At 52.6% G+C, this 20,970-nt stretch overlaps 1 protein-coding gene across 1 annotated transcript in view; it reads left to right on the top strand.

The window, feature by feature from the left end:
- Nucleotides 1-18,155, top strand: part of JDP2 (Jun dimerization protein 2) — a 29,315-nt gene extending 11,160 nt beyond the window's left edge. Inside the window, exons 2-3 of the mRNA XM_021679579.2 lie at nt 9,749-9,853; nt 16,986-18,155. Coding sequence (XP_021535254.1) covers nt 9,749-9,853; nt 16,986-17,171 — 291 coding nt within the window. The 3' untranslated portion in view covers nt 17,172-18,155. The remainder of the gene's footprint in view (nt 1-9,748; nt 9,854-16,985) is intronic.
- The last annotated feature ends 2,815 nt before the right edge of the window (nt 18,156-20,970 follow it).

Here is a 20,970-nt window from a genome sequence, read left to right as displayed (position 1 = left end):
CTCCCCTCTCCCCCTCCACCCCTCCACCTGCCTGGGTGCTGCAAAGCCTTTCCTTCCCCATCTCTCAACTTCCATTGCATCCATTTCATTACATATATCACTCATGGTGAAACCCTTCCATCCTCCAGGCCAGGTATCCCTGGTTGTGAATTCATCTGGCTGTGTCACCTGGGTGGAATTTTTATTAGCCAGAGTTCAGTACTCACAAAATAGAGGTCACCTGTTCTGCTCAGTGATTTGTCTGTAATCTGTGCCTTATGCCTGAAAGAAATTGGCTGGAATCCGTGTTTTAGCTGCACACCCTGCATACAGATTAAACAGAACTGCATTGGTGGAGAATAATTAAGCCAAGGACCTTGTTTTTCACCTTCATGATGAAAGACAAATGACTTCCAAGGCTTAAATAGGATGATGGCACTTGAAATGTTCTACTATGGCCAACTCGGGACTTTCAGAACAGCCCTGTTCATGAATATTCTTTGCAACAACTGCATTTTCATTTAATTGTAGGTAGTCATTTTGCAGGAACTCTTGTCTGTTGTTTTTTTTTTTTGCCTTAGTATAATCAAGGCATGTTACACTGCTGTTGTTAAAAATCGGTTTCAACTGTATTAACTCTTTTTGAGAAAATTGATTTTCCCTGCCAGATATATTCTGCTTTTTACCAGTCTTTTGGGGGTGGTGGTGGGGGGGGGAAGTCTTGTGGGGGCCACTATTTCTCTCCCTTTCTCATCTTTTGAATCGAATGTCAATTGGGCAAGAAAATTGACTGATTGCCTAGTGGGAAACCAAACCTCCAAACCATAAATATGAAGCAGGCCTGAAATAGATAGACATATTTCAACAAAAGCCATCATTCTTCAAAAAGCTCTTCTCCAGCAAAAGGGTTTCCCGGCAATCATCAGCTCCTTTCTGTTCAATGCTAGGCTTTCTGTCCCGGCCAAGATGATTTTTCCTGTGTCTCCTGGCCTCTAGCTCCCTTTTGCAGGAACAGCGTTTGCTGTTCCCTCTGCAGGACCACAAATGGGTGTCACCCTGCCCAGCTGGCTTGTTCAGGCTTTGTTCCAAACACAATGCTGTCTTTTCTTAGCAGTGGAAATGGGCTGTTCTCCACTGCTTTCTGAGAGAATGGCCCTTCCCTATTCTGCTCATATAAACCAGCCCCAAGCCTCAGCAGCCTATTGTTTTACAGGTTCTCTTAACCCAGGAGAAGGTTCTTACTGAGGACAGGGGGCTGGGAGGGCCAGGGTCAGGGGGACACTTTGTCTTGCTGAGATGTGAGGAGACAGATAAGTCAGTTCAGTTTGGATAGATTCCCCCCATCCCCCCAGGGCTCTGATGCCCCACGATGGCAGCAGCGTCAGGCTTTCAGTACAGAAAGTGTTTCCTGCTTCTAGAAGGTGTTCCAGGAAGCGGCGGTGTTCAGGTTGGTTCTGCCACCGTCTGACCGGGGACCGAGGCAGACTTCTTCCCCTTCTTTGAACTTGAGCTTCCTGGCCTGTGGGTGCCGCAGGGTGCTGCTAGCTAGGATCTCTAGGTCTATCTCAGTTCCAGAACCTCAGGATGGGGCTTACTTTATAGCTCCATCACTCCCCGCCATTTCCTGTAGACGCCGAGGGCGCTGAGCCATTGCCTCCCCACCTGCGCTCCGGAATCATCTTGGCGGGTGGAGCCATGGCTTCTAGCAGCCCTTGTTCACAGCCTTCACCTGGTGGTTGGCTGGGCTGGTTTGATGCTTTGAGTGAGCACGGCGTCCACCACGTGGGTTTTTTCATAGGTGGATGTGTTTGATTATAGCCTTGCCAGGGGGACATCCGGGGTGAGGTGGAAAGGGCACAGACTGGGAGTCAGGAGTCTCGCCCAGGTTACCAGCTCTGTGGATCAGGCTTCCTGTTAGCAAACATTTATTGAGCACTCCGCGTGGCCACAACCTCAGCAAGGTGCAGGGCACACAAAAAGTCAACAAGACACAGGTTCTGCTCTTAAAGAACTCCCAGGTTCGTGGAGGGGGCAGAAACTAAGGTCAGAGTACAGCACGGTGGGGGCCAGCATAAGCTCAGAGTTCTATGGGAGCCCAGAACAAAGGGACACCTCCCCAGCCTGGAAGGGATGAGAACTAAGGAGGGCTTCCTGTAGGTGGTGATGCTTGAGCTGAAAGTACAGGGTGAGAGGAAGCCAGGGAGGCAGGAGGGGCAAAGGCTTGTGGCCGGGAGAGTGTGGGGCATAGACAGGCCCAGGGCTGCAGCAACATGGAGGGCCGGGGAGGATAGATGGAAGCTGAGACCAGAGCTCGTGAGGGCAAGTCACGGGTACCCTTACTGACACATGCAGGAGCTGGAGCTCTATCCTGAGGGTCATGAGGACCAAAAACAAATAACTGGATCAGATCTGCATTTTAGAAAGATACCCTCCAGTGGCTGGGATGGAGGATGGCCATGCAGGGTCAGGAGGCCTCCTAGGAGGTGGTCCAGGAGGGAGAGGGAGAAGGAAGGCTGGAAAGTAGCAGTGGGGAAGAGGAGGGTTCAGGATGTAGAATGGGATGGCCTGGGTAGCCAAAATTGGACATAAAGAGGAGGACAGGTGAGCAAGTGGGGAGGGCTGAATGTCTAGGTCCAGTGAGCGGGTAGGCAGTTGTCCTAGCCTGGGGTAGAGAGTAGAGAAGAAGTAGCCAATTGAGGATAAAGACTGGGAGGCGCCGAGGGACATCCAGATTGAACGGCCAGATTGGCAGTTGTATGTTTTGGCCTGATCATAAAGATCTGGTTGGCGTTCACATATAGATGGTGGTCGAAACCACACGAGGAGATGAAAATGATGATCCATCGGTGGTGCACGTGGAGTGAGGCCAGGGGTGGGGCCCCAGGAGAGAGCCTGAAAGGGATGGGAAGAGGGTCCTGGGCAAGGGACAGAAAAGGAGAGGCCAGAGAAGTAGGATGGGGACAGACGAAGTCAGTGTTGTGCATCCAGAGCATAGCGAATTCTAGAAAGAGGGAGTCAGGTGGAGCCAGAAGGCCCCGGGGGGCTGACCAAGCAGCATCCTTTGGACTTGTCCATGAGGACCCAGGCCCTACCATTGAGTGTGAGTCTTGGAGCAATCAACTTCCTTCCCTGGGACTCAGTTTCCTCATCTATAAAATGCAGGGGTTGGCTTAGGGGCTTCTCCTTTCTGGCTCTAAGAGTCTGTAAAGTAACTATTTCTGAAACTTCTTAAAAGGGAAAAGGTATCCTTCCCACATCCTCCTCCCTCTCCCCTCAGTTAAGCCAACACTGCCCTTGAAGTTTGGGTGAGTAAAAACCCAGGGACATCAGAGCTAGCCAGGACTTGGGGGAGCTTTTACTCCAGCCCACTGTGGGAAGGCAGCATGACGTAATGGATTCAAACCCCTGTCTGCTCCCGGCTTGGCGACCTCAGGCAGACACTTCACCTTGTTTCTTCACCTCTGAGATGAGGCCCCTAAAACCCACCTTGCAAAGAAAGGTGTTTGAAGGTTAGTGAGAAGTAGGAGCTATTGTGGTTATCAAAGATGAGCCACAGGTCAGGAGAGATGAGTTGATTGGCCCACGGTCACAGAGGGGGACATCTCAGTGACTAGAACCAGGTGTCTGGTGACCAACCTCGCCGGGGTCTGTCACCTGCTGGGGGTCCTAAATCAGCAGCCCACGGATGTTCGGCCCACAAAGCATTCTTTTCAAGATGGAATTTGTTGACAACATTAAAAACTGGAAGGTTTTACTTAGAAACTTGTATTTTCAGCAAGGCTTGAAAACTTAGAAGATTTGTCAACCCTGAGCCCCTGCTGCTGTGGTGGGGCCAGTTGGGGTGTCCTGTCTGCATACCACAGCCCCATCCAGCCCTCCTCCCTCACTAACAGTTACTTGCTTGGGCCCTGGAGGTGATCTGAGTTTGCAGCTTGAGCCTTAGACTGACCATTTGGCTTGAATTTTCTCGTACAGCCCTGCCCAGTGTTCGCTGAAACTGCGCAGTATTTCACAGCTGAGGTCCAGACCGTGGCTGTTGAGAGAGGGGGAGGCTTGGGAGAAGACAGGAGAGGAGAGCAGAAGGTTCCAGCAGCTTGGCCCCGGGGGAGATGCTGAGGGGGAGGGCCTGGCCCCTGTGGGGTCGGGGTCGGGGGGTCAGCCAGGGTGTTGGACAGAGGCCCCCCACCCGCCCCGCCCCGGGCTTTCCTCATTCCTCCCTGCAGGGGTGTTGTGGGCCTGGCCATGCTGGCTTGCAGAGGTCTTGCCCCTGAACTGCCCTACTTTGTGTGAGGATGCGTGGCTGGACAGGGGAGGGGCGAGGAACCGAAGCCCCTGGCTCAGTGCAGCCGTGTTTATGTGGGGGAATGTCTGGTATGTTTGGTATTTGGGTGTTTACTTCCCAGGGTGCTCATGGGTCCCTGGTGTTGAAATGTGGCTCCTCCTTGTTGGGGGGACCCTAGTGGGCCCGGCCGGGGCTAGATGTGGAGGCTGCCGGGCTGTTACTCCGGGGCTACTCATGGACAGCTTGTGTGCCTTGAAGCAGCCCCCTTCCTACCTCCCCCGGCCCCACCCAGATCTCCTATGCCAGATTCCGCTGCGTGGGGATTGGGTGCCCCGGGCCGCACTGGTGCTGCCTTCCCACCTCACCTGGGAAGGCAGGCCCGCAGTCGGGCCCTTAGCGAACGCTTCCTGTGTCCCAGGCCCTGCACTGGAACTCAGTCCTTGTTACAAGCTTGGCAGCTGTGCTCAGTGCTTTCCTTGTGCGGGTGAGACACAGAGGCTCAGAGAGGCCACTGACTTGCCCAGGAGCACACAGGCCTCGGAGACCTTAAAGGCCAGGCTGACAACCCCTGATGCCATGAGTCTCCGCTCAGCCTGCTTCTCTCTGTCCATGCTGTGGTTCTAGCACACAATACGGGCTTTCAGGCCTTCGGCACCCTGGCGAGGGCTGTGGGCTTGTTCTGGATTCTTCCCCCCTCGGTTTCTGCTTGTCGCCAGCTTGATTGCTCTTACCTTTATGGCTCCGTCCGTGTGAGAGCGGCCATATGCTCAGTGCCTCGGGTTACAAAGCGTCATCGCTCTTTCTCATCCTATCTCTTTGTGGGCCCTGCCAGATGTATTTTTGGAAATGCTTATGAAATATCAGAATGCAAAATCAAGTCTGGGCGAAGGTTGCCACCATGTGAAAGCCACATGGCTTACGAGAGGGGAGTGGGGGGGGCCCTCCTGAAAACCAGTCAGCTTGAACGTGACACATCCAGTGTTCTTGTGCAATGAATTGTTTTTATTTTAAAAAACCCAAATCAGAAAAAGAACAACATAGTCATTGCCCTCAGAGCCAGAAGCTTTACAGTCCTGTCAGCAGGATGGAGCGGAAAGGACAGGGGGCCTGTGACATAGACCACCAGCCCTTCAAAGAGCAGGAGGCGCTTGGGCCCTGGGGCCAAAAGGCCTGGATTCGAAGCCGTCCCTGACCCTCCAGGCAGCCTTGATATCTTTCGTTTTCTCATCTGTAAAAGTGGGGAGGGTAACAGGACTGTCCTAGACGGTTTACTGAGACCGTTTAGCCTGCTGGGACTTCTAGGCCTGAGGATTTGATGCTTGCTGAGGTGACCCACCTCTGGTTGCTCAAGCCCTTCTGCATCCAGGCTCTGCCATTTCCCCAGCTGTTCTAGAAGCATAGCTCCTTGGTGGTAGTGATTCCCCTCCTGCATCCCTGGAGGACACCTTCTGCTCCGTCATTATCACCTGGCATCCCCTGACTTTACAAGGACGGGACCCTGGTGTCCCAGAGGCAGAAACCTTCTCAAACTCCCTCCAGGCCAGAGGAGGAATGTTTCAGGATAGATCCAGGGGTATGCACCATGGACCCAAGGGGCAGGAAACGCAGGCCCCTCCAGGGGTGGAATCCAGAGGATTCTCCATGTGTGCTTTCTGTCCGTCCTCTCGGCCCGTCTGAACCACTGACCTCTGTTCATGCCTCTGTTTTCTCTTTCTAATGGCTCTGCCCCTTTGTCTCTCTGTGTTCCTCTCTTTCCTCTCGGTCTCTGTCTTCACCTTCTCTGTCTGGAGCTCCCTCTCTCTCTCAGGGCCTGGACAGGGTGAGGCAAACAGGATGCCCTGCAAGATGGCATTTAGGGAGGCAATCAGTCTTGGGTGCCGGCCCTGCCCTTGCGTGAGCTTGAGAGTGAGTGTGGACACCTCACCCTGGTGCAGGCCCTGCTTTCCTCTCTGTCACCCACTCCCTCTTTTTGTCTCCCCGACGCGCCTCTATGGCTGAGTGTTGGTTTCTCTCCTGACACATGGTGTTTGGTTTCTGCTTGTTTCCGAACATTAGCAGCCTGATCTTTCTGCTTCTCTGGGCACAGGGCTGAAGCTGGCTGCCCCCTGGTCCAGCAGTCTGATTTCAGATTTCAGGAGGTGACTACAGCCCAGCTTGGTCAGTTGTTCACACCTCGTCCAGTCAGCTGTGGTTAGGGGTCCCCCAGCCCACCAGCAGAGCCCTGAAAACAGGCTCTCTGAGGAGGGACTGCTCAACATGAGGACCCTCTTGGCCGTGGGTCCCCTAGCCTGTCCCTCCAACGTGAGGTGTGGCACAGGGGTACCGCTCGCTTCTCCCCCCAGAACGCAGACAGCTTTGCCCCAGGCCTTCCTGGGAATTTGGGAAAAACAGAGCCAGAGCTAAGTTTGAGAACGGGCCCCCATCTCATGGGGCTTTCAATGTATTGAGTATCAAGCCGCCTCCCTCTTAAATATTCTCGTTCTTCCAGCTGTATCTGCAGAAAAAAATCGTCATGCCCCATTTTGGGGTTCCAGTTTTAGATGGCTAAACTGTGTGTGGCAAAAACACTCTCTGCTGTCTCACCCCCTCCCGGCCAAATGCTTTAGAGACTCTGGGGAACATCAGGGAGCAGAGGCAGTGACCTCACTGTGGTGAGGGAAGGCCGGGAGGAGGCTGGCGGCGGCGGCGGTCCGGGGGGCGCACAGAGCTCCCGTGGGGCTTGGGCCACAGTCAGCCTGTGGGGATGAGAAGGCTGAGGGCACTGCCCAGCTCCCCTCTTGTTTCTGGCAGGACTTCAGCTGCTGTTTTCCAAATTTCCTCAGCGGCTCTTACATAGCAGCAGGAGGATTTGGGGAAGATGCTGCACAGTGTCAATGGGGAAGGTGTGGTAATGGGGCTTTGGGGCCATTTCTTGCCTTATTGGGAGATGTCAGCTGAGGTGGAGCAGGGGTGCAGGAGAGGCCTGGGGATGGGCTTGGAGGCTACTGGGGGCCCGTGGAGCTTTAGCAGGGGTTTGCCCAGCCCAGACTGTGACCCGACCTATTCAGGATTTGTGCAGACCTGCCGTAGCCATCAGGGGCCTGCTCCAGGTCGAGGCTCCGTCTTTGGTCAGTGTGCTTCTGGGGAAGACAGGACCGAACTGCCAAGCTTTGCTGGACTCCTACACAGACAGAAGAGGCCAACCCTGGTGGAAAAGTCCCCTTACTAGCACCAGGGGAAAGCTTATCAGAGGCAAACATAGGCAGTAAGTCATTTTTATAATTATAGAATCCAAGCCTGGGCCATCTTTCCCTGGAATCTTTTATTTCATTCATTCAACTAACACTTGCTGAGCCCGCATGAAGTGCCATGTTCTATCCAGGCGTTGGGGATGCTCAGGTCCCCCATCCTTCAGCCTAGCAGGGAGGACAGATACCCACATAAACGGAGAACTCTGATGGGATGTGAGAGAGATTCTCACAGCCAGGTGCTCACAGGGAGGGTGATGGCTGGAGGGGATGGATGAGGCTGGACAGGGAGGCTGGCGCAGCCCCCGATGGGGGCATCAGCCTGGCCCAGTTGGGCTCTTAAACGCCCAGCATTGAGCCTCTTTGAATCTGCAGCTGGAGCAGCTTCCGTTTGCCCCTGGCTTTGTGCAGGGCTGGGGTGGGGCACAGGGTCTTGCAGGACAGAGCTTGTGTCCCCCAGGAAGCGGCTGCTCTGTCAGAACCTGGGCTCGCTCCGGCCCCATGAGCCCCGCACTGCCCGGGTTGCACACATCAGCTCGGCAGTTTGTGGGCAAACCCTCTTGGCCGAGGGGAGATTGCACCGCCAGCCACTTCCTCCCGTTCCTTCCCTCTGCCTGTCGTCAGGGTTACCTCGGCCGTGTTGGGGGTGAGGTTGAGGTTGGGCGGAATCAGTTCTGTCCTGGTTTCTATTTTCCCAGATGCAGGTCAGCCAGAGGAGCTGTCACTTCTGGTTCTGTTTCAAGGGAGGCCAAGGGGCTGGGAGGTGCTTGGGTGTGGCGTGGTTGACAAGGTGCCTCTCCAGCCGGCCTCCCAGGAGGGGTGGGAGTGGGTCAGGGAGAAGCTCAGAGGTGGCCGGGAAGGAGAAAGGGCCGCCTCACCAGGGCCTGTGCTGATGGCCATGGGTGCTGGTCTCCGGCCAGGCTCTCGGTCCTAAGCTCCTAGAGCATGCCGGGAGTGCACGGAGAGAGGCTGTTTATTTTCCTGGCCCGGGGCCCTTTCAGCTGAGACCTTGTTCCAGGCCTCAGGCTGCCAGATTCACCCCCACTGGCTCAAGAAGTGAGAGAGTTGGCAAGCCCAGAGCAATCCAACGACTTCTCTAGTGGCCTCTGACTCTAAGCTGTCCTCAGCCCAGCTGGTCCCGTGTGTGCTCCAGATCCTCCTGGTAGCTAACGGACAGCGAGAGGCACCGCATCACAGTGATCCTGATGGGTTGGGGCTGTGTCGGCCTGTGGTCAGTCAAGAGCAGGAAGGTTGAAGTCAGAGAAATCCGAGTTGGAATCCCGACTTTGCCATTTCTTAGTTGGATGGCCTTGGGCAAATGGAACCCTGCAGCTTCGGTCCCACCAACTATAAAATGGGACAGTAATAGGACCTTCCTCATTGACCGTGAGGATAACATGACCTTTGTGGAAAGCATTTAACAAATAGGCATCGAAGAGCAGTTGTTGTTATTATTAAGGAAATAAGAGAACCTGCAACTTTCATTGAAAGTCAGGGTTGGTGGGCAGTGAGTTTCTTCCTTCCCATTTAATGGGCCTGGTCTTATGCATGGTGAACTTTCTAATGTGTCCCGGGGAAGAAGCAAGCAAAGCTGGAGACTCAGGAAGCCTGTCTGCTTGTGTCCCGCACAGGGCACTCTGGGGCGCCCTGGGATCCTAGGATACAGGTGGGCGTCATGGGGGAAGAGCATGCAGAAGCTGGGAAAAGGATCAAAGCCGGGTGAGGAGACTGGGGAGACTGGTTAGGAGCACCAGGAGGTGGATCGGAGCCTCTGGAAGGACCAGGAGGGAGGGTACCCTGGGGAGGTGGAAGAACGTGGGGGTAGAACGTGAAATCTGTTCATGCTCAAGGCATTTCTTAAAGGAAGTGTCTGGGGACCGCTGGCTTGGAAAATAGTACCCAGAAGGCTCGGGCTGGGCAAGAGAACAGACCGTCACTGCCCGCTGGGTGTCACCTCTGTGTGAGGAGACTTGCCAGGCTCGGAGCCTGCTGAACTCTGGCAGAACCCAGGCAGCCCTGCCCTCCCGGGCCACCGAGCCCTCCCAGGTTTGCCCACCTGCTCCAGGAGGACCCGTGGGCCGGCTGGGAGACGCTGCCATCCCACCAGCCGGGAAGCCGGCGGGCTGGCAGGCAGGCTGGCTCGCCCACCACCGAGATGTGGGTTAGGAGGAGGATTGCCCATCTGTCTGCATGTGTCGGGAGGGAAGCTGTCCTCCAGGCCTGCCTCCGTGTCTCATCGGCGGCTCTGTGCCCCTCACAGCTAGATGAAGAAGAGGAGCGAAGGAAAAGGCGCCGGGAGAAGAACAAAGTCGCGGCGGCCCGATGCCGGAACAAGAAGAAGGAGCGGACGGAGTTTCTGCAGCGGGTGAGCAGGGCAGGGGCCGGGGCGGGGCGCCTGTCTCGTTCTTCAGAGCGGGCTCGGCACCAAAGCCTGTGGAATCGAGGTGGACCAGCCCGCATCTGCCCACGGGGCCGCCACCCCTCTGTTCTTCCCTGCCTCCCATCCAGTGCCCTTTCCCTGACCCAAGACAACCCAGGGCCTCTGGCCTCAGGTCCGGCCCAGCCAGATCCCAGAAGGCCAGAGAAGGTGGGAGGAGCCAAGTCCCCTCTCTGAGGTCAGACCCTGGTGCCAATTGACCCACATGGCCTAGGACTGCGACTACTCCTTTCGAAACCCTGGTGGCTGCCAAAGTTGTCTAGGGTGGATGTTAACATAGGTGATAACCGCCCAGCTTGTGAGTGGTGGATGAAGCACCTGGAGAGAGAGAAGTTCCTCCCTTAGCTTCAGGGGGCTCTTCCAGCCCTGCATCCCTTCTGGCTGCCCTCAGCCCCCCTGAGGGTGGCCCCCAAGCCTCTGCCCCCGGGGACCAGAGGTCAGCTCTGCACTCGAAGGCCAGCAGAGGGGGTCACCTCCCTCCCCAGGCCTCAGAGCGGGTCCCCGCCCTTACACCTGGACTGTGCCAAGCAGGGTGTTTGTTCTTTTCCCCTCCGGAGTTCTAGCTCTTAGGCCTTCGCTGCGTCTCAAAAATGATGGATGGCAGTGAAGGGACATGACCAGGAAAGCTAGTCAGTCCAGGCTGGTAGTTTCCAGCCTCCCCACTCTGGATCACTTGTTCATTACTAAGTAATGATAGTCGCAATAATAATCCATGGGTCCGGCTCTATTCTATAGGATGCAACAAGTAACAGAGGTTGCTAACATTTGTAAAGTTGGGCAGAGTGCCAAGTACTGTAAGTATATTATCTCTTCGTTGGCATATTAACTGTATGAGGTCAGTGCCTTCATTATTGTCTTTCTACAGATGGGGAAACTGAGGCATGGTGGGGTTAAGTTACTTGCCCAGGTCCCTCAGCAACGGAGTGGTAGAACTGAGATTCAAACCTGAGGCTACTTCAAAGCATTTATTCTTAACACTCTGCTATACTAGCTCTAATTCATTCGTTCATTCGTCCGTGTGTTTGTTCATTCTTTCACTCAGTCATTGATTCGCTGACAAGCATTTTTATCCATATACTCAGTGCCCAGCACTGTGTCAGGTGCACTGGGGACACACAGGAAGGAGCAGACATGGTCTCTCCCGTGGGAGCTGGAGACACAAGGCTGACGTGGCCTGGGTTTTCCCTGATGCTGGGGAATATATGGGTCTCTTCTCATGCTTGCAACCAGCAGAGAGAAAATCCAAGGTCACAGGTGTAGACAGCATGGGGCCATGGGTACACCAGTGGGCTCTGAGTATCTGGGGTAGGTGAATGGCCATTACAGGTGGAAGTTAGACTCCGAGAGCTGGGAGCCTTCTTGGAAGAGAAGGTGGACCAGCCCTGGGCTGGAAGTTTTCAAGAAGTTTCCAAGGCACAGGTCTCACACGGGCCTTGTAGATGGATGGAGAGTCCCGCACCTCATTTCCAGCCCTGAGTGCCCGCAGAGCTGGGTGAGGCACAGCAGGGAGCAGGGAAGTCTCACACCAGATCTCTGCCTTCCAGGGCTTGTCAGCCAGTTAGCAGGCAAGATATGCCAAGTGAACACACACTGGTGCGGTGAATGGTGCCAGATGAATGGTGCTAGCTGTTCTGCACATTCCAGGAACATTTGCTGAGCACTTACTGTATGCAGATATTTCACATGCCTCATTTAATCTTACAACATTCCAATGAGATAAACATTGGTTATCCCCATTGTAGAGATTGACCTATAGCTCAGAAGAGGTCACACCAGAGTCACACTGCTAGCAAGTGTTAGAGCTGGGATTCATTTATCCCTTTGCTTATCCATCCATCCATCCATCCAATCAGTGTGTAGTGAGTACCTGCTGCAGAGCGGACAAGCAGGCGATGTCTGCATCAGACAGCAGATAGAAGTGGGGAATGGTTAATGTGCGCTGCACCTCGTGTTGGGCAAGCCCGGTGGGCCGTGAGAACACACCATGAGGCCCTATCCTAGCCTCGGCTGAGGAAAGACTGCTATTGAGACATAGACGAGACGTAGGAGCTAACAAGATGAAGGACAGGGATGGAGGGGTTAGCAGGGACAGTGCAAGCAAAGGCCAGAGGCAAGAGGTGCTTAAGGATGTGATTAAGGAATTGAAAAGAATGTCAGTATAGCGGGAACTTAGAGTACAAGGAGGAGAATGGAGGGGCAGGCAACTGCCCCCCCCCCCTTGCTATGTAGGGTGATCCTCTGTGCTTCGCTCTCTGGGGCAATCCCCCTTTATGCCTCCGGTCCTGGCCTATTTATTAATAGCACCTGCTTTTACTCTCACAAGTGTCCCCATTATGATGATGGATTATGTAGTCATGGCGAGCAATGGAAGGTTTCAGTGGGAGAGAGACACACCTTGGAAAGATCCCTCTGGCTGCAGTGTGGGGCAAGGACTGGGGCAGTGGGAAGACCAGTTATGTGGCTGTGGTGCTGTCCCTGGTGGCCTCAGGGTCTAGGAGGGAGGTTTGGGCAGGCCTGTCTGGGCCCATCCCAGTCCCCCTCTCCTCCCATGCTCCCCTCTTTCCCTCTGGCCTTGGGAACAGAGTTGGGTGTGAGGTTTAGGACATGGATGCCGATGGCTGTGTTGATAGCCAGTGCCCACAGACCTGAGGAATTCTCTTGTAATTTATTTATTTATTATTTTTTAAAGATTTATTTATTATTTGAGAGAGAGAGAGAGAAGGAGCAGAGGGAGTGAATCCCAAGCAGACTCCCCACTGAGCGCAGAGCCTGACGTGGGGCTCCAACTCACGACCCCGAGATCATGACCTGAGCCAAAATCAAGAGTCGGATGCTTAACTGACTGAGCCACCCAGGGACCCCTTGTAATCTATTTTTTAACAGGTAAAATATTTATAAGGCTCAGAGGTACAAATGGATATGTGTGTGTACCTCCCCCCCCCACACGTATGTATAATGTAAAAAGTCACCTTCCCATCCTTGACCCCCAGACACCTAGAGCTGCCCTGGGAGACTCTTAGAGCCTCTCCGAGTTCGCCTGCCTGGACCAGCCGAGTCCTTGAGGCAGCCAGGGCGACCTCGGTACCTCCTCCGTCTGCAGTGAGGGGCAACAGCCCCTCCGCTTCACCCTCCGGGAACTGCTGCGCCTATCGCACCTTCATTCCCTGGGCTTCGGTAGCAGGAACCCCAGCTCACACTCCCATGGTGCTCTGCACTCTTCATGGCCATTCTCCAAGCCTTGATGGTCACAAGAAGACGGTGACTCTGGGAGGAGGCGAGGCAGCCCCCACTCCCCTGACGAGGATTCTGAGACTCAGAGAGATGGAAGTTTGCTCAAAGCCCCACAGCAGCTGAGGCAGGACTAGAGCCCAGGGCTTCCTCTCCTGCTCTTCCTCTCCTGCTGTTCGGGTTGCCCGGGCTCCGGGAAATTGGGGATCTGGTTCACAGTGACATAGCTCAAGTGGCAGAGTCAGGATTTTAATTCAGACCGGTCTTTGGGGCTCAGAAGTGGCCACACCAGCCTTCTTCCCAATACTTACCCAAAAAGTTGGGAAGTAGACCTCTATTTTAAGGGCATTAGGGTAACTATTTTTTAGAAGATAAAATCAGAGAATCTTTTTTTTTTTATTTTTTATTTTTTTTTAAATTTTTTTTTTTAAGATTTTATTTATTTATTTGAGAGAGAAAGAATGAGAGATAAAGAGCATGAGAGGGAGGAGGAGGAGAGGGAGAAGCAGACTCCCTGCTGAGCAAGGAGCCCGATGTGGGACTCGATCCCGGGACTCCAGGATCATGACCTGAGCCGAAGGCAGACGCTTAACCATCTGAGCCACTCAGGCGCCCAAAATCAGAGAATCTTAATGCTTAAAGTCCCCTGGGCCAATCATTATATCTTCTGGGAGGAGACGGAAGCCCCGAGAAGGGAATTGACTTGGCCAAGGTCCCACAGCCAGGATGAAAAGCCCGAACACCCAGCCCCTTACCTGTATTTTTTCTCCCGCCTTTGCTAAGCACGATAGTAGAGACAATGTTCTTTCACTTGCACTAATTCTATTCTAAAACAACAAATGGTTTCGTTTTCTCTAGGGCAATAAATATCTACCAGAAGGCAAAACGATAAACAAAAATGCAAGCAGAGTTATTTGCTTTGTAATTAACAGGTGAAGATCCTAGCCCACGTTTCTTAATTAATTAGGAAAACAGATCAGGTGATTGCTGTTATAAAACCACAGACGACTTCTACAGTCATGGTTAAAAAAAAGATTCTTCTGAACTCATCTTCTACTTACACAATAAATAAAGACGTAGCACCACCCAATAAAACTACAAAGCAGTCAGTTACATTCCGACAGCCGGCCGGTCAGAGTTTAGGATATTCCATGATATACTCTAACATTTTAAAACCAACAGAATGCCGTGCCATTCCGATGATGAATGTGTGCGTGAAGCCACACGCCTATTTGGGTTTTTGTGTGACACAGATGTTCACCCATGAAGTTCGTTCGACATGCATCATTTAAGGAGGTAGATTGGCGCCTAGTACTGAATGCTTTGGGTCTGACCCTGGCCCTTGCACGTCCACTTTTAACGTCCACTCACCTGCAACCTGACTGCTTCCTTGCCATCCCCCAAACGGCAGCCCCCCCCCCCGCCCCCCGCAAGGTCCATAGGCAGCCTCTCTCATTCTCCAGATCCAGCCAGTCACCTGGACCGGCCAGGCTTCTTTGAACCATCCTCCTCCTCTGCTGCTTCTTCTCTTTCTTCGTAGGTCTTTGCTCAACGCTAAAATAAAAAATTCCTTAAGCCTCCCTAACCTTTCAGGTGACAAGGGGCTTTTCCTGTGTGAGTTCATTTAATCCCCATGAGCATCATCTTTTTATATTTAAGATAACTGAGACTCAGGATAGTTAGGAAACTTGCTCTAGACTCTGATTCCAGACCCTAAAGCTTTGCCTGATGTGGCTCTAAATCCACCTTCCAGAAGGCTCTCTACCCTTCTGTCCTAAAGTGACCTATGGTCACAGTGGAAGATTTCATCTCCTAAACACATCTTAAGCTTATTTCCCATGTCTGTGTCCGTGTCCACTCAGGGTTCCCTTCCTGATGTCCCACCTCCTTCCACACCAACTGACCTTCTCAACCCAACCATTTTTTATACCCGAGGCCAGACCTAGCCATGTAGCCCTCCTGGAAGGCCTTCTAGCCCCCTGCACTCCTGATGAACACATAGTAAGCTCTTCCCTGCTGTATGGACCCTGATTCCCCCAGACATTCATTATACCTGCAAGTCCTCAGCAAATGTGGATGGGTGGATTGAACAGAGACTCCTAGAGACAGAGGCTCAGAGGATTCAAACTTGGAGCTAAAACCTTGGCTCAGGGGAACCAGATGGTCAGAGGGTTTGCGAGAAGTCCCCAACGTCACGAGCTCATCAGATCCAGTGAGCAGGCAGCTAAGATTAGCACTTAACTGCCCCCAGCTGATGGGTCATAGACTCATGGTTTCACATGGCGTCTCTCCTGGCTTCCAGAGATGGCAGTCCCTTGGAATTCTGAGAGCAGGGGACAGGGCCAGCCTCCCCGTCACGCTTCATCCTGTTGAACCAAAAACCACCATAGCTGATTTTTAATATTTTCCCCTTGAGCATTTTTTTTCCTTTTTTTGAGGCTGTTCTCCTTCAGTGTCTGGTCACGAGGACTGCACGTCTCAGCAGTCTGAGCTGCCCGGGCTCTCGTGCTGTGACCTCAGAGACCAGCACAAGGACAGTTCAGGCAGGCCAGCGGGTGAGAGACAGACAGCAGCCCTGGGATGTGTGTGGGCCCCACCGAGGGCCCCGAAGACCCCCCAAAGGGGGCTGAGCTCAGCCCGGCCCTGCCTGCCGGAGGGGCTGGCCCCTAGACCCCAGCCAGCATCACCCCGCTCAGTTGTCACACACGCAGTGGCAACCACAGCTTGTTCTTTGCCTGATACGGGTTGCACAACCTCAGCTGTTGACATTTTGTCTAGATAGTTCTTGTTGTGGGGCCATCCTGTGCAGGATGGTTAGGAGCATCCCCAGCCTCCACCCACTAAATGCCAGCAGCAACCCCCTCCCCACTTGTGGCAACCAAAAATGTCTCCTGGTAGGCAGAATCGCTCCTAGTTGAGAACCACTGGGCTAAAACTTTGCTGGCCCTTGAGTCAATTCCAACTCTCAAACTGGATGCCCGTTTTCAGACACAGTCCAATAAACATCATTCAGGAGCTTTCCTGTCTTAACTGTTTTGACCACCCCCCCCCAAGACTTGAATTGGTATGCTCATCACCTATCCACCCTCTGAACAGGTGAGCTCCCCCCAAAATCAAATCGCCAGTGTTGCTTCTTTTCCTTGGAGTCTCTCCAACTGAGCTGGAAGTTCACTGGGAATCTCACTTGAGATGTAAAACTTTATTTTGGATCCAGAAGGATGACAGTTGATTGCCTCCCAATGAGCAAAGCTTCTAGATAACAGGGGATAAAGAAGAGGCTGTTTAAATAATTGGGGGCTAATAATCAGGAAGCCCACGTTTTAGGAGGACTGACATGACCACTCTGGGCTCGAGATCCCACAGGCCAAAATATCCCCAACATACATTTACACATCACACATCCAAGCACTTTGCCACCCACCGCCAACTGTGGGCCACATCCCCTCTGGACCCTTCATGCACCTGCTCTGGTGCCCGTGGGCCTCGATTCTTCTCCCACCCTTTGTTTCTGGGGCAAGGGCCAGGAGGCAGGAGAGCGTTGGCATATTTGCGCGATTACAAAGAAGTCACTGTGGCTGGAGTGGATTGAGTGAGGGGAGGGAGGTGGGACCCGAGAGGGGCCGCCCCCAGAATATAACCTGGGTTCATCCCCCTTTGACCCTGGCCCAGGTCACCGGTGTGATGGGCACTGCTGCAGGAAGTCACTTACTCCAGTGGGAACGTGGCAGGCAGAAAACAAGCAAGGGCCAGCTGGGGATGCCTTGGGCCTCCCCAGAGGCAGAGCTGGTCCCCAGCGAAAGCTTACAGCCCCGTCTCTGTTTCTGTGCTCCAGGAATCTGAGCGGCTGGAACTCATGAACGCAGAGCTGAAGACCCAGATCGAGGAGCTGAAGCAGGAGCGACAGCAGCTCATCCTGATGCTGAACCGGCATCGCCCCACCTGCATTGTCCGGACGGACAGCGTCAAGACCCCCGAGTCGGAAGGCAACCCGCTGTTGGAGCAGCTAGAGAAGAAGTGACCATGGGCCGGGAGCAGGACGAGGAGGACGAGGAGGACGAGGAGGAGGATTTGGGAAGAGGGGAGAGAACGAGGGCTCCCAGAGGGCCCTTCCTTGCTGCATGACAAACTTTACAACGAGGCGCAGCCCAGCCAGCTGTGGCTGGGCTTTTTTTGTGAAACTCCGATCAGCCACACAAGGGGAAGAACTGGCTGATGAAACCAGAAGGACCAAGCGCTGAGACCAAAGTAGACGCTCGGGTGGGGCTGCCCTGCCTGGGGCCCAGCTCGAAGGAGGCAGGACAGAGACCCCTGGCCAGAGAGACACCCGCACCGAATGGCCTGGGGCGCCGCTCCGGCCTCTGCACCAGGGCACCCACAGAGGGACCTCAGAGCAGCCAGGAGAAGCCATGGGGTTGCAAACGAAATGCGGCTGGGGATGGAACTCCGAGTCAGACTGCAACCCGCCTGCCCCCAGCCCTGCCTCCTGACCCTGCTGCGAGGCCGGAGGTGGGGAGGGGCCTGCTGTCCCCCCCCCCACCCCCGCCCCGGGGTCCAGCGCGGGCCCTGCCGGAGTGGCAGCCGGGACACACCCTCGCCGGCCCCGCTGGAGTTTGCTGCGGGCACGGGGCGCGGGCGCCCCTCCAAAGCACATACCCCCCGGATGTTTACAGACGGGGTGTCCGGGCGGGGCTTTCAACTGCACATTTTTTTTTATACTTTTTTTTTTTTTTTTTTAATATTTTTTACAAAAAAAAAAGATTTTATACAAGCAATATATATATGGATTTCTATAATCACTCGATGTGATATAGTATAAATATGCTATGGTTTGTTTGTTACGAACAAATACCCAGCAGTTATGGCCATTGTGTGTAACTCCTAAGTACTGTAGTAGTCTCTGGGTGTTGGGGGTGGCCGGGGCGGGCAGGGGGTGCATTTCCATCCTGGTAAACCCTTCATAGTACTCAGTCCTGTATCGCTCAGTAAAAGTTACTCTTACTTACTTGGCTGCCTCTTGTGGTGTCTGCCTAGGGAATGGGGTGCAAGGCACGCTCCGTGGGCCTCCCGGTGTGCGGTGTCAGAGGATGTTTGGAGCATCTGCTATAGGCCCTTGGTTTTCACAACAGCCCTCCCAGGTAAGTGTCTATATGCCCATTTTACAGATGGGGAAGTTGAGGCTCAGAGAAGTTTAAGAAATCTGCAGTACCTCCTTTGTCTCTTCCCTCCACGAGTATACCGAGTGCCTGCCCTGTGTGTGCCAGGCAATCTACAAGGGGCCGAGTAGTCACCATAAAATGATAATTACCTTGTTCTCTGCCAGTGTGGATAGTTGCTGTTTACCACATAGTGCAAATGATTTAATGTCTTCTATTCTCTAAAGGTGGCTGCAGAGTTTGTGTTCTGGCCATGTATCTAGTTCTCTAGTGATAAATGCTGGGATCCAAGATTCCTAGGTTCATTCGGCTCCTGCATGGCCACAGTCATCTGTGTTGGGCTCATCATCCCTTCCGTGGGCCTCCCTATGCCTTCCTGCCAGGTGGTCATAAAAAAGGCCTTTGCCCAGAGTTGCTATGAGAATCGACCGTGCAATCTATAAGAAGGACAAGACCCATTAGCAATCAGATGGGCAGAAACCAGTATGTGTTGGTCAGGATACGAATTACAGGGAACTTACACAGGCCACTAGTGGGAAATCGGTGTGAGTCCGGTGTAAAGCAATTCGGCAATAACTGGAGATGCTGAAGCTAAACACGTCCTTTGACCCGGCAATTTCCCTCCTACCTTGGAGGAACTCTAGCACAGGGACCCAAGGAGAACGACAAGAATTTCACTGAAGCTCTGTTTGTAATAAAGAGAAACTGGAAACAACCTAAATACCTATGAACAGAAGAGCAGATGAATTGTATTTTTATAAAATCAAATATTATTCAGCAGTTAAAAAGAATGAACCAGAGCTCCATGTATCGGTGTGGATAAATCTCAGGAACACAGTGTTGAGCTGGAGAGGACAGCAAGTTGCAGAAGGATATATGCAGTGTACCATGTATGTAATCTTTCTGAACATGTAAACTAATATTTTACTGTTTACGGGTACACACAGAACTGGATAGTAGAGGTATAAAAGCATGCATAGGACTCCTATCAAAATCGAATATCAAAGTAAGTAATGGGGAATGCTCCTGGGGAAGGGGAGAGAGGGGGTCGAGGGCAGGATCTGCAAGGCTAAGAAGGACACTGGGCTTCAACTGTACATGTAGTATTTCATTTATTTTAAAAAATCTGAATCAAATGTAGAATAATGTTAGAATTTGTCAGAGGTGAGTGATATTCTTCACATTCTTCTGTATGCTTGGTATGTTTTATAATAAAAGAGAACAAGCCACAGCACAAATAGGTTTTGTTTTTCCATTCTTTCCTTAGCAAACTCAGGAAATAAAAACAAAATCTAAAATTACAATGGAGTTCCAGCATATGCTCTTTGAATTGATGCAAGTTTAATTAAATGCCTAGAGGGAGAGAGAGACAATTCAAAGGGTGTGATTTGTTTAGGGGGCCTTATAATTAGTAAGCCCAAGCCCAGGGGTGAGGGTGTCCGGTGGTGAGGGCACCTTGGGTAGTGTTGATCTGCTTCTTTCAGTGGGTCCTGGTCCCTGCTTTCTGCAAACATTTCTCCTTAAATGCTGACTTTTTCATCCCAACCCCTATGTAAAATGCAATCCACTGCACCTTTAAGTTAAGGTTTGAAGCAAAGCAAAGGGGAGGCATTTTAAAGACCTGAATGCAGTTTTCACAGACATATTCATTTCTTGTTGTTGCCCTAACAAATTACCACAGATTGAATGGCTTAAAGCAACACAAATTTTATTATTATTTTTAGAAGATTTTATTTATTTGTTTGACAGAGAGAGAGCACAAACGCATAAGCAGGGGGAGAGGCAGAGGGAGAGGGAGCTCTGCAGGGAGCCCAATGTGGGGCTCAATCCCAGGACCCTGGGATCATGACCTGAGCCGAAGGCAGACGCTTAACGACAGAGCCACCCAGGTGCCCCAGCAACACAAATTTTAATATCTTAAAGTTCTGGAGATCAGAAGTCCAAAATGGGTCTCACTGGGTCAAAATCAAGGTGTCAGCTGGCCTGAGTTTCATTTGCAGGCTCTGGTGAGTGAAAATCTGTTTTCTTGCCCTTTCCAGTTTATGGAGGCTGCCCACATTCCTTGGCTCGTGGCCCCTTCCATCTTTAAAGCCAGCAATGGCTGGTTGAGTCTCTCTCACGTCACATCACTCTGACACCAACTCTTCTGCCTTCCCTCTTCCATCTTTTTTTTTTTTTTTAAGATTTTATTTATTTATTTGACAGAGAGAGTCACAGCGAGAGAGGGAACACAAGCAGGGGGAGTGGGAGAGGGAGAAGCAGGCTTCCCGCTGAGCAGGGAGCCTGACGTGGGGCTCGATCCCAGCACCCTGAGATCATGACCTGAGCCGAAGGCAGACACTTAACGACTGAGCCACCCAGGAGCCCCCCTCTTCCATCTTTTAAGGGCCCTTGTGATTATATTGGGCCCACCTGGATAATGAGGATAATCTTATTTTAAGGTCAACTGATGAGCAACTTTAATTCTATATGCAACCTTAACTCCCCCTTGCCACGTAACATAACATATTCACAGGTTCCATCCTTCGGAGGCCATTACTTCGCCTCCTGCAATAGGAATTTAAGAGTTGGAGGTTCTTACAGCTCTCCTCACTCCCTGACAAGTTAGGCTGTTTTCCATGTAAGTGCTGTGAGAATAGTCTCTACACGGGGCGTCCCTAGTGC

The sequence above is a fragment of the Neomonachus schauinslandi genome, chromosome 9 (genome assembly GCF_002201575.2).
Source record: "Neomonachus schauinslandi chromosome 9, ASM220157v2, whole genome shotgun sequence".
Taxonomy (NCBI): domain Eukaryota; kingdom Metazoa; phylum Chordata; class Mammalia; order Carnivora; family Phocidae; genus Neomonachus; species Neomonachus schauinslandi.
The sequence above is the reverse complement of the archived record's forward strand: the minus strand, read 5'-3'. Positions and strand labels throughout refer to the sequence as shown.